Source organism: Phyllostomus hastatus, unplaced genomic scaffold, assembly GCF_019186645.2.
Source record: "Phyllostomus hastatus isolate PE091 unplaced genomic scaffold, TTU_PhHast_1.1 phas_contig_150, whole genome shotgun sequence".
In the NCBI taxonomy this organism is placed as follows: Eukaryota; Metazoa; Chordata; class Mammalia; order Chiroptera; family Phyllostomidae; genus Phyllostomus; species Phyllostomus hastatus.
Genome location: NW_025333611.1, coordinates 20,773,601 through 20,788,570, shown reverse-complemented (window position 1 = coordinate 20,788,570; position 14,970 = coordinate 20,773,601). Strand labels below are relative to the sequence as shown.

General features: G+C 47.8%; 1 protein-coding gene across 2 annotated transcripts in view; it reads left to right on the top strand.

Annotated features, from left to right (window-relative positions):
* Nucleotides 1-2,225: 2,225 nt before the first annotated feature.
* Nucleotides 2,226-14,970, top strand: part of AFAP1L1 (actin filament associated protein 1 like 1) — a 58,405-nt gene continuing 45,660 nt past the window's right edge. Inside the window, exon 1 of one of the 2 annotated variants that reach the window (XM_045830190.1) lies at nt 2,226-2,355. In XM_045830190.1, the coding sequence (XP_045686146.1) occupies nt 2,355 (1 nt within the window). In that variant the 5' untranslated portion in view covers nt 2,226-2,354. Of the gene's footprint in view, nt 2,356-2,507; nt 2,671-14,970 lie in introns of those variants that run through there. The other variant, XM_045830189.1, reaches the window with a different exon arrangement.

Genomic DNA, 14,970 nt, shown 5'->3' with positions numbered 1-14,970 from the left:
AAGCAGACCTGGGGCAAGGTGACAAGTTAGAAAGCTAGAGTATGTTTCTGTCACTGGGACAAAGAAGCTTTGGCCTCCAAATTTTCCTTTCCCAGGGCTTCCCAGTCCCACCTGATAAGCTAAGAATGAGACTGAAGAGTGCCATTTGTTTTCACAGGGCCGGGAGCGTGAGGGGTGGAAAGCGCTCTTCCGAGCATTGTTTGCTGGGCCCGAATCTGGTATCTTTGGGCAGGGCTGAAGCTCTTCACACAGAATTCTTTAGACAAGCACCGGGTTTTCCTCGGTACGGAGCAAAAAGGAAAGGGAAGATATGAGGCAGACGCTAGCAGTCCTTCCCAGAGAGCTGCACTCTCACAGGGGAGTGGGAAGGGGAGGAGAAAACCAGGCCCCCACAGCCTCCCTCTCCATCCTCTGCCCCGTGCTTCCACCCGACCCCGCGGTCCAGCCAAACCAAACAGCGCGACAGACACACTGCAGCTCTCTGTGTGTCTTTGCTCTTGCTGTTTTCTCTGCCTGCGACGTTATCTCCTCCGTGCAGCTAGCTCACCAAATGTCCGTTATCCAGTGTGTCGCCATGATCAGTGAGACATTTTTGCTTTGTATTGGTGAACTCCATAAAGCACTTTATCTCTACTCTGGTTTTCTTCCCATAATGATTTGTACCTATATTATTTTGTACGTATTTATTTCCTCTACTACACTGTGGATTCCTTGAAGAGATTACTCCTACTTAGTTCTCCCAATAGAAACTTACACAGAGTACAATAAATATTCCTAAGTGAACTAATGAAAAGATGTAGCTTTTAGGGTAACTATAGACCTCATTAAAGGCAAAGTACAAAAAAATATATACAATTATTCCTTATCCAAAACCCACAAGTAGCCTCCTCATTCATTTCATTCATTGTCCCTGACAACCAAGCTGTAGCCAACTCAGTCAACAGTGCCACCTAGTGTACGTTAGGGGTAAATATCTAAAGAAGAACCACTACACCCAGGGGTGTCCAACTTGATGCTACTTACACAGAGTAAAGTAGTAAATTTACTTCAATTATGATGAGATTTTTTTGGTTTTAGTTAGTGTTTGTATATTTAATGTGTAGCCCCAGACAACTCTTCTTCCAATGTGGCCCAGAGATGCCAAAAGGCTGGACACCCAGCGTTGTTAATCCTTAGAACTGTCCGCAAACCAGGCTCTCCCGTGTTTGCATCTTTCCAGACCGAGGCTTGGGGAGCCCACCCCACGCATTCTCCTACAGATCCATACTCTCGTGTAAAGTGCTTCTCAGCCCCTTTGACTTCTCCAATTCTCTGATAAACCTCCAGCGTTCCTGAAAGTTTCTGAAAATTAATCTACCCAAACTTCTATTTTTGCAATAGTTATGTTCTCTACTTTTAAAATTACTTTCAATTAAATATTATGTTTTTAAAAGTATCAACAGACTAGCCTGGGACCCTAACTACAATTTATAGCCTTAACTCCAAGTGTCTGAGAGTTCAAACAGTGAACTTCTGGAACTTCATCCACTTGTGAATTGTTTGTTGTCTGCACTAGAATTTAAACTGGCCTTTTCAAATGGGAAAAATGGCAGGAACAAAAAGGAACTTGGAAAATAATAACGGCTCACATTTGTAAAGCTATTTATGGCTTATGAAGTGGGTTTGTATTATTATTTCACTTGCCCTGTGCACAGCCTTGTGGGGTCAGCATGAGGTTATCACCCCCAGCACAGTGAGCAAGCAAGCCTCACAGGCTAAATATTACACACTTGTAAAGGAGTAGAGCAAGGGCTCACACACGTTTCAGACTTAAATTCCATTGGGTTTTTTTCCCCTACACCACATTTCCTCTAAATGCTCACACACAGGCACACGAAACAAACTACCCTTGCAATTTTGCAAAGCCAGCATTAATTTCAACCTGCCCATAAAAGCAATGGAGAAAGAACTGCCCAGTCCAGGAAGGTGCAGGGTACCCTTTCCCAGGACCTTCCTCGTCTCTCTGCCTTTGCATAGGTGTTCGGCTTCGTAATTATTATTACTTCACCCCTCTTTCATACCGTTGTTGTCATCAGCACAGCACCCGGCCCACGCACTCGGTGCTCAAGACCTGTTGGCTGGAGACCATAAACCCAAAGCCGGGAAATAGGTGGCAGCTGCAGGGAGAGAGGTTTTGATTCCATGGTGGGGAATGCGGGCACGTCCTAACGGTCTCGGCAATCTGAACACGGGTGGGCTGGGAGATAGGATAGTGAGCTCCCCATCTCTAGCGGAGAGCAAGCAGAGCTGAACACCGCCTTGGTTCGGGTTGGAGCGGGACGCACAGCGCGGGACCCAAGGCGCGGCAACCGGAAAGTGAGTCCTTCGGGGCCCAGCGGGAGGGGCGTGGAGGGCGTAAGGAAGGCAGGGCGTGGCACAGGCGTGTGCGGGACTACGGACACCGGCCGGCCCAGGGGGCGAGGCGTGCTCCGGGTCTATTCCGGGAGAGGCGTGGAGGGGCGGGCGGGGGTGCCGGGCTAGCATCCTGTCTGGGGGAGGGGACGCACGGAGGGCGCTCCCGCGGGGCGGACAGGAGAGCTCCCTGCGCCCGCCGCCAGCAGCCCCGCCGGAGCCACCGCAACCTGCTCTGCGAGCCCTGGGGATCGGCCGGCGCCATGGACCGAGGCCGGGGTAAGAGGAGCGGCAGCGGCCGCACTTGTTGCTGCGCCGAGCCGGGGAAGGGAGAACCCGGAGACCTAGAGGCCAGAGAGGAGGGAGAGAGGGACGGTGATGCCTGGTGGGGGGAGTGGAGGCCGGGCGCTGTGTGTGCAGATGCCTCCTGCAGCTCCTGGCAGCCCAGTGTCTGTTAGTCCTGGCGACGAGTGGCCCTCTGTGTGTAAAACCGAAGTTTCACACATTCAGACTCCTAACCTCATGAAACAATCCCCCACAAGATTTCTGAGTCCGGCGAGCTTTCCCACCCCAGTCCCCTCATGAAGGGTACAAAAAGGTTGACAGGTTACAGTCCAGAAACACCCAACTTCTGAAGAGCCCTGTGTGCGCCTGGGGAGAAGCCCCAGGGGACCGAAGCCTGCAGCTGCCTGGGGCACTGGGAGGAGGAAGAGCAGGCGCAGGGGTGTCCTGGCTCTGTTCCTGCCTGACCAGCTCCGTGACCTTAGGCCAGCCCCTTCTGCTCTCTGGGCTGCTGACAAGGTTGGACCAGATCCTCTCTGGGGCCCCTTCCTCCTTGAACTCTCAGATGAGTGTGTTTGATAGGAATGTCGCAGAAGTGGTGGGGGCTTGCAGAACTTGGAAGTGACAAGAAAAAAGCCGGCTGCGGTTCTAGGGGGCTGTGCGTAAGAAAAGACCCAGCCATCTCAAAGAGCATGGGTCTGGAAAGAAGTGGCCTGCTAGGACATGGGGACTGTGGGTAAGGCTGGGACACCAGGGTCCTAACCGCCCACCTCTGGAATCCAGAGAGATTACAGGTGTGAATACACTTGGTACGCTAGTGAGTGTGGTGCCAACAAAAGAAGAATGATTATTCTTCTTCTTATTATTAATGGAAAATTCTTCCCCATCCCTACAATAATCTTAACGCACTCTCTCCATCTGCCTGTTTGCTGTGTGCTGAGGCCATGGGGCGGGGGGGGAGGGAGTGACCAAGGCTGTGGAAGCAATTAGGAGTGCACTGGGGACGGGGACTCGGGCACGAGCAGTGGGTGTCAGGGTCGCCCCTGCACTCCCGGTTCAGATTAAGCCGGAGTTCGGAGGGCTGGAGGGGTCCCTGGCTCCCAGGTCAAGATTTACAAAGCAGTTCTCACTGTTCGCTGACTCCTAGACGAGTCTGCAGAGTTTGCACACTCCTTAGGGAGGAAAAAGAGGAAGAGACAAGAGGCACTGATGTCCCTGCGCCCTCCGCCCCTACCTCCCACATCACACATCTAAAGCAGAACACCAGCCCCCACCCCGTTACCTCCCACAAGTTGTCAGGTTCCACCCTGTCTGGTCCCCAGCACAAAAATCCACAACTAGCCCACCCCGAATTATGGAAAGCAGACTATGTCCTCCGCGGGCACACCAGGGGTGGTGGCGATTCACTTAGTTTTACACATTTAATAACCGGTGCTTCACTTCAGAAGGCCGCCTCCAGAGGCTCCTCCCAGGAAGCCGGACTTCCCAGGAGTCTGTTAGGACTCCGAATGTTCTAGGGCTCTGGCCCTCTTCCTCCTGCAGGCTTTCCAGAGCCACTTTCCTCCTCCTTCACAGCTCTCGCCACAGTGTGCCCTAACTAAGAGTTACTTATCCAGCTACCTGTTCCTGTCTACCTCCCCTGCCCCACTCTAGCTTCCAGAACACTGGGGGTGGATCTGCGGGGCCAGTGTGCTGACGGGGTGGGTGCCTGGCACACTGTGGGAGCTCACTCACTAACAGTGGTTCAGTCGTTAGTTAGTGATATCAAACACACTTCATAGTGCACGTCAGGTTAACTGTAATGCTGATTTTTTAAAAAGAATGTTACTGTGTCCTCTCACCAGAACAGTTCTTTGTGACTCGCAAAGGCTTTCCCAAAATGTCAGCAAAGTGGATGGGCACACAGGACTGGGTTATCGATCCTCGGTTGTAGTAGTCTGCCCTGATAAATTACTGCAAGCCCTTTATGAATGAAAGCAAACATGACTCAGTATTAATTAGAATACAGAAATCTACGTGTTTTAAGTTGAAACATGAGACTTGAAAAATCATTCCAGCAGAACTTCCTTGTGCCCCATCCCCAGATGAGTGTGTGCGCATACTTTCTGTTGTCGAGGAAGGTGTCAGAAGTGCAGGCCTCGTTGCAACCCCCGCCCTCCCACGTGGGGAGTGGGACTGCCATGCCCAGGCTACTGTGGAGGAAGCACACTTCAGAGTCAGTAACAATGACAACTGAAATCGTCAAACTCTTGCCATACACCAGGCACCAGGCACCACATGCAGCTTTGTGCATGGCTTCTCTTAGAACAAGCCATGGGATGGGGACCGTGATCGGGTGCTATCGTTAATGCCCACGTCCCAGGAAAGCAGGCGTGCCAGGTGTATTAGACAGCTAGGGCTGCCTAACAAAATACCATAGGCTGGATGGCTCAAACAACAAGAACTTATTTTCTCACAGTTCAGGAGGCTAGAAGTCCGAGATAAAGGCGAGACCTTTGTTCTGAGCTTGTAGCCAGCCTCCTCCTCACTGCGCCCTCACATGCTTCTCCTCTGCAAAAAGCAGAGAGGAAGAGCTCGGGTGTCTCTTCTTAAAAGGACACCAGTTTTAGAGGATTAGGGCCCCACCTTTATGACCTCATTTATCCTTAAATACTTCCCTAAAGGTGCTACCTCCAAAAACAGACACATTGAGGGTTAAGGCTTCAACACATGAATTGGGGGAAGGGAGACAATTCAGTCCATAACAGCAGGTCACTGACATTGACTCGCCTCGTCAGGCACCACGACAGAAAGAGAGCTGGGTTAGAACAGAAGTTCTGATGGTAAGCTTGCTTCTGACTGCCTCCATGGTGGCAGCTAGCCTGCCCAAGTCCAAGAGCAGAGCTTGGACGCCAAATATTCCTGCAACGAGCACCCCCTCCCACCCGTGCCTCCATCGTGCCAGGGGTGCACTGTTCAGATCTTCAGTAGCAATTACAGCATCAAAGTCAACTGGCTGGAGAGTGGAAACAAACCTGGGAAGTAGGATTTCTCTTCTGACAGTGTATGTGTCTTTCCATAAGTAAAGCAGGATTCAAATGATGTAGGAATGGACTTCGAAACCACTTACAGAACTGCTTGAGTGTGGTTGGGAGGGTCGTAATACGGGTGTAGTAATTTATAATTTTAATTTGAACATTTCACCTAAAATGTCATATGGTATGCTTGAGTGTGATATTGTTATGTTACAGAATTACATGCTTATGATTTTGTAATAAACTAGGAGTGTTAGTTGTGCCATACCCCATATTATAATGAAATTCGTTCCAGTAGGATTTCCTGATTCGTGAATATTGTACAAAGAGAATCAACCAGTGGTGAAGGTAACACCTTCACTGTAGACTAATAATACACCGCCTCCTACAGGACAAGTAACTAACTTATTGTCCTATGAGGACAAGATATGGATACTGGTAATACCTACTTCCTGGGGTTGTAAATATTAAGTGCATGGAAAACACTTCATACAATGCCTAGCACATGGAACCCACTCAATAAATGCTTGCTATTGTAGTAATTACAATCTTTTAAAATCAGGTTTAACATAATAAAATTGCTCTACAGAGCTCTGCTTGGTCCCTCCACACGCTGGTCTCACTCTCATGACACTCTCTGAGTCCCTACTATAAATAATGAGTTGGTCAGCTGTTGTACAACGCGGTGACAGGGCCCATGTCATAGTCTTCTCTGTATCCTGGAGCTCCTTTATGGTGCTTGTCTCTTGGAAATGCAGGTTCAATAACTGGACCACTATCCGACTGACATTTCTGAGAGTCCACTTTCTCTTATTTATTCTATGTATTCATGCCTGCTGACCATGGTTTTGTCTTCATAATTTTGCTTTTGCAAACTTACCAGTCTTCTCAAGGCATCTTCACTTTAAAGTCTTTTGTCTAAATTTTCTTTGATTTTTTTAATATGTTTTCTTAATGTCCAAGCTTATGTCTGATCTGCCGGGCTCACATGTAGTCATTGATTGCCCCCAGATGCCTTTCCTTTCTACAACTAATTCTTTCTCAACTAGTCAAATCCAACCCAAGATGGGAGTTTCTTTGCTGCATTCTATATTCTTTGGGAAATCATATTGTCTACTAGACAACTCAAGAAATAATTTGAAGCTCTGCCTTTCATTAGATGAAATTTTTATTGTTCAAGAGACGATAGAAGAACCCATTCTGTATCTTGCCCTCTGTTAGACCAGCTTGGAGATGATGATGATGATGATGATGATGATGATGATGATTAAAGCCACATCTTCCCTAGCCATAGCTTGCATTGACCAAGCAGCCTGTAGCCACTCCCATGAAAAGCCCGTCCCCAAGGCTGTGAACCCCCACACCTCTCCCCTGACATCCGAGTTCATCGTCTCCACCATTTCTGTCAGTTACTGTCATTCTGAAAGGAATACTCATCCATACTCACCTTTTCCATCCAAACACGTTCCCTGAGGTCACCTTCAACAGCCTGGCGACTCAGTAGAAGTGAGCAGTTCAGTTCGGAGGATGGACAAACTGGGGTTTGAGTTTGCAACTTTCTAGCTATGTAATTTTGTATGAATTGGGTGAATGACTTGATTTCTCTGAACTCCAGTTTCATTTCATCTGGAGTGTCATGGGAAAAGCTAGCACTGAGGAAGTATTCAATAAGTGATAGATGTTATATTTATCAAATATAATTACTTGGATCTTAGCCACGTTCTGCAGCGGGTGTGTGTGGTCATATGGGGCCATGGTATTTAACCTCACGCTCGTCCCTGCAGAGGTTTCTGCTGGTCCCTGGGCACCACTTCCGTCCCCTTGTCCCAATCAGCCTCCTTTGTGTGGCTTCTCCATTATAGTCAGGGTTTTTTTCTGCCTCTTCCTCAAATATCAGTTTCAGGCCCCACTTCTCACGTGGGTGAGCACCCTGCCAATTAAGTTTCTCCCTCCCCACCCTCTACCACAAGCATTATCATTATTCCATCCTGATCTTTGGTTTGGAAAAACAATCCTGTTTTTGGATATCATCAGCTTCTCATACCCTTCTTACCCTTTAAAAAAAAATTGCAACTGAACAAAAAGATTAATCCCCTGTGCACACACATACCCCTGTCACCCTAAGCGTTTTCCTCCTTCCCGGCCAAATTTCTCAAATAAATGGTCAGCACTCACAGCTTCCTGTTCCTTCCCACACACTCCTCCACTGCCTGCAGTCTCACTCCCAATCACACCTTCTGCTGAAAGCCCACTCTTAAGGGTTACAAATGGTTTCCGTTTTGTCTAATCTTGGCCTATTCAAAGTCCCATCTCCTGGACTTCTCTGTAGCTCTGTTGACCTTCTACTTTTTTCTAAATGCATTCTCCAACTTTGCAGAGATGGGAAAAGCATGGATTTTGGAGTCAAATAAGTGTAGGTTAAATAACCACCACTCCAACCCTCCAGAAAGTCTTTTCTGCCTCTCCCATGCCCCAACCCCACACTCACACTGGCTCATACCCTCTGCTTCTCCTGCCCTACGGCAAGTGACCCGCGTAAGCCTTGTTCCCTCAGTCTGTAAAGCAGCAGGAAGGACACCTAGCAGTGAGGGGCTGAAATGTGGTCATATTTTCCCAGCACCCAGTGCCTGGCCCATAGTGAGTGCCTACTAATTGTGTCCCGTATTTCCCTCTGACTCACTTGCTCTTTCTTCTTTGATGTCTCTTGCCCTCTCTCTCCTCCCTTATCTCCTCACCAGCTCAGCCCCCTGTCCACACTCACTCCCGTAGAGAACCAAACCCCTCTAGGGGGGACTCTCGATGTCTATCTTTAGCCATGGGTTACTCTTGCATCACCTCCCGCCTGTGGTACATTTCCATTCGGAGGTCAACTCAACCTCCAAGTGACCCAATTTTGAACTCATTTTATTCACCACCAAATCAGGTGACCCTTCCTGTTTCTCTTTTTCTGTTAACACAACCATGTGAGGAACTCCTGAAGGAAATGGGTCTGTTTGTGAATGAGACTGAATTTGAAGGGGGGGCATGGGATTAGTCCTGTAGAAGAGGTAATAGAGTCTCCAGAAAGCTAGACAAGAGGTTAAACAGAGAATTACTTGGGCTCACTCTAGGAGAAGCATACAAATAAAAAAGAGGTGTTCAGTGATAGAATTGGAGTCGCCCGGGGACATCATGAAGCAGAGGTTGAGTGGCCACAAATCAGAGAAGACACAGGATGGCCCCTGTAGGGACCAGAGTAATACATAGGTTAAAGACAACTGTCACTTAATATTCACATTGTTTCCATAGACATGGCCCTCTTGCACATTATAGAAAACAAGACTTCTAGGAATGTATACTTCGGCCTGAAGCACTGATCTTTTAAATACACATTGTATCATAGATTTTAATGGACTTAAGAATTATCTCTGCTTGTGGATGGAATTTGGGAAGAAGGCAGGATGCAATTAAAGACAGTTATTTAAAACCATAGACCTGATCATGCTTAAACCCTTCAGAAGTCTCCCAATGTTCTTAAGAAATAGACTACAATCCTTGTGGTGGCCCTCAAGGTCCTGCCCTGTCTGTCACAAACTTACTTTGGGCCCCTGTCCATCTCTTACTGTGGGCTCTCCCCACACTAGCCTTTGTACCTGTACCTGTGTAGCTCCTACTCATCCTTAGCAATCTGCTCGAGCATCCCTTCCTCAAGGCAATCTTTCCCGGTCTCCTAAGCTACATCCCTTTTAAAGTGCTCGTAGTGCCCTGTATGTCTCATTGGTTGCCATTTTCACAATTACAATTAGTTGTGGGATTGAATTAGCTGTTAATGTGAGCTCTGTGAGGGCAGGGCCCTTCTCACCTGTCCACAGCTCTTTCCCCAGAACCCAGTTTAATGCCTGGCACACAGTAGGTGCTCAAAAAATGTCTGTTGAGATGATGACTAAATGAAAGAAAAAATTCACAGGATGGAAATTGGATATAGACACTGTCAGCTCCAAGATTCTCCATCAATGATTCTCATTTTAGGAACAGAAACGTAGACTTTGTGATTATTCTTTGCCTTCATCCTTTATACAGTAAGACTCCAAGTCCTATGGACTTTCATTGGAAAATCTACCTTGGATGGCTTCTTCTCCTATACCCTGTCATCTCCTATAGGACCTTCCTCCTTATACTCTCGCCTTCTCCAGCCTACCTTAAGGACCACTCCTAATCTGTCTACAGCAATGGTTCTCAAACCCAGCTGGGCTCAAAATCTGTCCTATGGAACCTACTGGAAACATCCTACAATGGATCTGATCAGTGGGTCTGGAGTGAGGTTTTTGAATGTGTATTTTTTGCAAAGCTCCCAAGCAAGTCTGACGTGCTCACTGTTGTAGTGCACTGCTTTTGTCATGACCCTCAACCCCGCTCAGACACCTGGGATTCTCTGTTGCTCGCTCTAGCACGGTCTTAGAAGGAACCCGGGTAATATAAGAATATTCAGGCCGAGAACTGACCACTAAAATCCTTTCTCTGGGGGCCCTTCCACCCTGCACTTCTCTTGTGTGGCTTCTCTCAACTCTGGCAAAAGCCCTGTGAGTGGACAGCTGAGACATTCTTCCCATTGGACAGGATGTAAGAAATTAAATTTAAAAAAAAGACTCTGTTGACCACTCAGCATCGCCTCCCTGGAAAAACTCCCCGGCCACAGCCCCTCTTCAGCCTCCTCCCTGATTTCAGGTTACCTCCACCCTCATTTAGGAGATTTCGCTGCACTAACTTAAATGCGTCGTCTATGGATATGCGCGTCCCATGGTCTGAAGCTGTCTTTTCACTTCATTGCCAGTGTCTAACACGTAGCATATGTTTAATAACAACAGCCACGAGTGCTCGCCATGACACAGGCAGTGCACGCGTGTGTGCCCAGCCATTTAATCCTCCCACAAGCAGAAAGTTAACGTAGTCTAGCTTTTGTGTTCACAGAATGTGTCACTGACTTTGCTGGGGGAGAAAGCCCATCCAAAAACGTTGCCTGCAGCTATGGGTTCAGAGTGTCTGCACAGTGTGTAGCTTCTGTTTTCTAAAACCACAGATGGTGCACATGTGAATTATAAATGTATAAACATAATTTTGTATTAAAAATTCCGTAGTTTTTGGCAAAATCTGTTTCTATGGTAGGCTAATGAGGATAGCCCCTGTGGAGGAATGTTTGCGGCAGTATGTGAATGCGTAGACTATTTGAAGTTTTTGATATTGATACATTTGTGATATTTATCTTCCTTCAGCACTGCAATCCCATCCCACCAAAGGAAATCAAGTGGGAGTGTTTATCGTGACTTTGTCCCCTGTTACATTCAAAAGTTATTTCTTGTTATTTATTTTCATCACATAATTACAAATTTGTTTTATATATATATAGTTATATATTTAATTATATATATTTAAATTTCCACATTTTACAGATGAAGAAACTGAAGGTTAGAAAGTTTTATTTACCAAACCCGCCAACCTCCAAATCCAAGTTCTTTACCACTGCTTTCCACCACTTCTCCATGAACGCTGGAGAGTCACTCCCAGGTCACTTCTATGAAGGACTTGTTAGATAAGCCACAGGGACCTACCAGGTAAAGATTTCAAGATGAGGGCAGGGAGTCTGCCAAGAACCAGAGGAGGAAAAAGGAATGTGAACAATAGGGCCAGGCAGCTGCCAGTGAGATTTGATTTCTTACCCTGCACACTCCGGCTGTGACCCTAGGAGTTCTGGTGTTTAGAATTCAAGAAGCTCTGATCCTCCCGGAATTAACAGAGGCTGCCCCAAAAGCACCCACACAGAGTTTGTCCTCCATGTAAAATTCCACTTGGGAATCCCGACCACTCCCCAGGTCGGAGAGGAGGCACAGAGCCAGCCAGACAAGATTCTTCTCCCCAACACAGTTGTCAGGCTGCAGTGGGGGCAGAGTGTGGCAATGCATTGCAGTCATTCCATAGCTGGGGAATTGACTGACAGCAGGAGACAAGCCCGGCTTTTTATAGCCCTCTAAGAACTGAGGAGAAAACTGATCTCCTGAGAGGGAGAAGTGGGGCACATGTCTTTTCCAGGCATTCCCTCAACTGTAGTCCCAGGGTCCGAGTCATGGCTAAGCGAGCAATGCAGGGGGGTGAACCGCACTCACGGTCTGGGAATCAGAATCACAACCAAACCTAGTTCCTTGAATCCTCTCCTTGGGCTTCAATTTCTTCACCTGTCAGGTCGAAGTATTACAGTGCAAGGGTCTGCACACCTCAGCCCATGAACCAAATCCAGCCTGCCACCTCCTTTCATAAATAAAGTTTTACTGGAACACAGCCATACCCATTCACTATGCATTGTCTATGGCTGCTTTCTGACTACAGGGACAGAGTTGAACAGTTGCAACAGAGGTCACACTTGGCCTGCAAAGCCTAAAGCATGCACTGTCTAGTCCTTCAAAGACACAGTGTGCCCACCACTGGGTCAGAACGCAGCGGGTTGGGAATGTCTGCCTGCAGCGCTGTGGTGAGGAGCATTCTGAGGATATGTCCAGACTGAGGAATGAGGCCCTGTCCTAGGACCATACACGAGTTTGTATTCAAGAGTAGTGTTGGAGGAATACCACTTACAGTGGTTTTTGAACTATGTTTAGCCCCAGAATCTTTTTACAAACAAAACCCTAAGCAACAGAGCTTCTCTGGGTGAAGCAGAAATGAAAACACTGAGGACAGCCCCCTCCATCCCTTCTACTCCCGAGGCAGCACCTCCTCAGGAAGCCACGCCGACCCCGCAGCTTCATCGGCACGGCGTTTGAAAACCGCCTGTCTAATCCTAGGCCCCTCGTTTTACAACTGGGGAAACTGAGGCTCGGTGGGTGGCATCTTGCCTAAGGTCACATGACCATCTCCCAGTTGGCTTTCCGCAGAACCAATAATGTGGTCATCAGGTACCAGCACAACACAGACACACCTCTGCTGGGGAGAGAAACCTGTCCAGTGGCTTTGGGGGCTTCCCAGCTGCCATCAGTGCTGGTGGCCGTGACACGCCCTCACTGACCCAGGAGCCCACGGGGTTGCAGGGCTGGGACTTGGCCAGGACACAACTGCTGATGCCCGTCCATGCTTCACAGTGATTTGGTCAAGGCTTGGGAGCCTTTGATCTGAGACCAGCAGCGGAGACAAAAGAAGAAAATGAAAATGGAATTGGACCATATTTTTTAAATTTCATTGGTACCCAGACATACTTTTTAAAAATCAGAACGCATTTGGAGCAGTCCCTCTCAGGAGCACACCTGTGCTTTTCCCTTCCCCACTGCTTCCCCTCCAGGTGCGTTACCTTGGCCTTCCTCTCTCCCAAGTTCCAAGGGCCCTTCTTTCGCTCCTGTAACTTGGTTCCTGCGCCTACGCAGCAGAGCTGATTCACTCTTACTACCTCTGCAACTTGCTAAATAAACTTTCTCTCACAATCTTAAAAAAGAATCAGAGCGTGTCTTACAACTGATATATTAATCTGTTCCTTTTTCTGCACTTTTTTAAAAAAGCTGGGTTTTTTAATAGTTGAAAACATCTTAAAATCAGTGCCATCTTAGAATAGACAAATTATGCTAATTTATACCAAAGCTTTCTTTTGAAGATGGAATCAGATTTATTCATTTGTAGAATAAATATTTATTCTTCCTGCCCATTCTTGTTGGAGGGTTTGCTAAGAGCAGATCCAGCTGATATGAAAGCCAGGGGAAATTTTTTTTAGCTCCACTTGAACCGAGAAGAAAACTGATCTAGGAGTGTGCTGGGAAGCCAGGGAGATGGGTCACGTTTCCTCACCTCTAGCCAGCAACCAGGTGCAGCTCTGAGAGATCACAGAGAAGAAACTCAGGGTCCCTGTACCCCCGAATCTCCGGGTGAGGCCGAGAAAGTAAGACTAGGTCACCAGTGCCTGTGCCATGAGGTCATACCTGGTCATTGTCCTTCAAAGAAAATATAAAGAGACCAAGGGCTCGAGGGACACTTTCCAGCCAGGAACCTCAGAAGCACTGAGGAGATGGTATTGTAGGTGGAGAAATGGCAGGGGAAGAAAGGCACGGAAACGCGCTGAGAGTGCAAGTCGGGTCAGCATCCCTACAGCCAGCCCGGAGGAGCAGGTAGAAGTTAAATGGAACCTCTGGAGTCCTTCCCAAGAGAGGGGACTTATCCTCCAGGTCCTTTTAACTAAGTGTGCCCCAGTCCCTGAGAGGCTGTGTTGCTTGATCTGTAACTAATAATAGAGACAGCATACTGCAGGAGCTGAGTGCTTTGCCTATGGTGTCGAGTTGCAGGGTTTGAATCACAGTTCTACTCCTTCCATTAATCCCCTGAGTTTTGAGTTTCTTCCACTAAAAATGGAGATAACAATCTCCTGCCTACCTATGGGGGATCACTGGACACATGCAAGGAAAGCACTCAGCACTAGGAAGCGTTCAATTAAAAAAAAATACTAAAGCTTAAAATACAGGTTTGTAAATGATCGCCTTTCTTAATGAATTAGAATGGAATCCAAGTTCTCCCTGTAACACTTTCCCTGGGCCTCGCTCTTCCCGCCCGCCCATCCAGAGGATGGAATTACAAAGGAATTGGGGATCAGCCACGGGGACCGCTCGCAGCGTGTGGAGTTCTTTCATCATCTGTGTCACAAAGGAAACTGGTGTCTTGCCCTGGGGAGTTCCCGAGAAGGTGTGGGCCCGAGGGTTGTGCTGAGTGTTGCCATTTGGGGAATTTACTGAAGCCAGCAGTGAGCTCACATCAGAGCAGAAAGGGAGTATTGGAAAGAGGTGGCCAGTTAGGAGCTACAACAGATATTGCTGATGAGCAGCAGACTGTACAAGATTAACATGTTTCAGTTAAGAACAAGGAGAGATACGACTTCAAACTCTGTGTCCATTTTCAATAGCATCGATTTCGTACAATTGTTGGTGTAATGGACCAGCAGAGGAGACATTTGTCTGGGACAAGTCAATTCTCATGAGGGATACTCATTCCCAGCATCTTTAACCATCGTGTCCTTGATTCCCACCCCTAGTCCTAGAGACAGGAATCACCCCAGGGTCTTCCAAAGTCTGCCCCAGGGTGGCTGGGCTCCCTTGGAGCTGGATTCCTGGGCACCTGGTCCAGAACCAAATCCAAGGTTAGCACTGGGAGGCTTTAGCAAGTGAGGGGAATGAAGGAAGAGAGAGACTTCCTACCTGAACATCAGTCAAGGCTGCCACTCTGAGCCTGACCTTTGGCTCCCATCTGAAACATTTAGGCTAACCCCCAGGATACACTTGAATCTCCT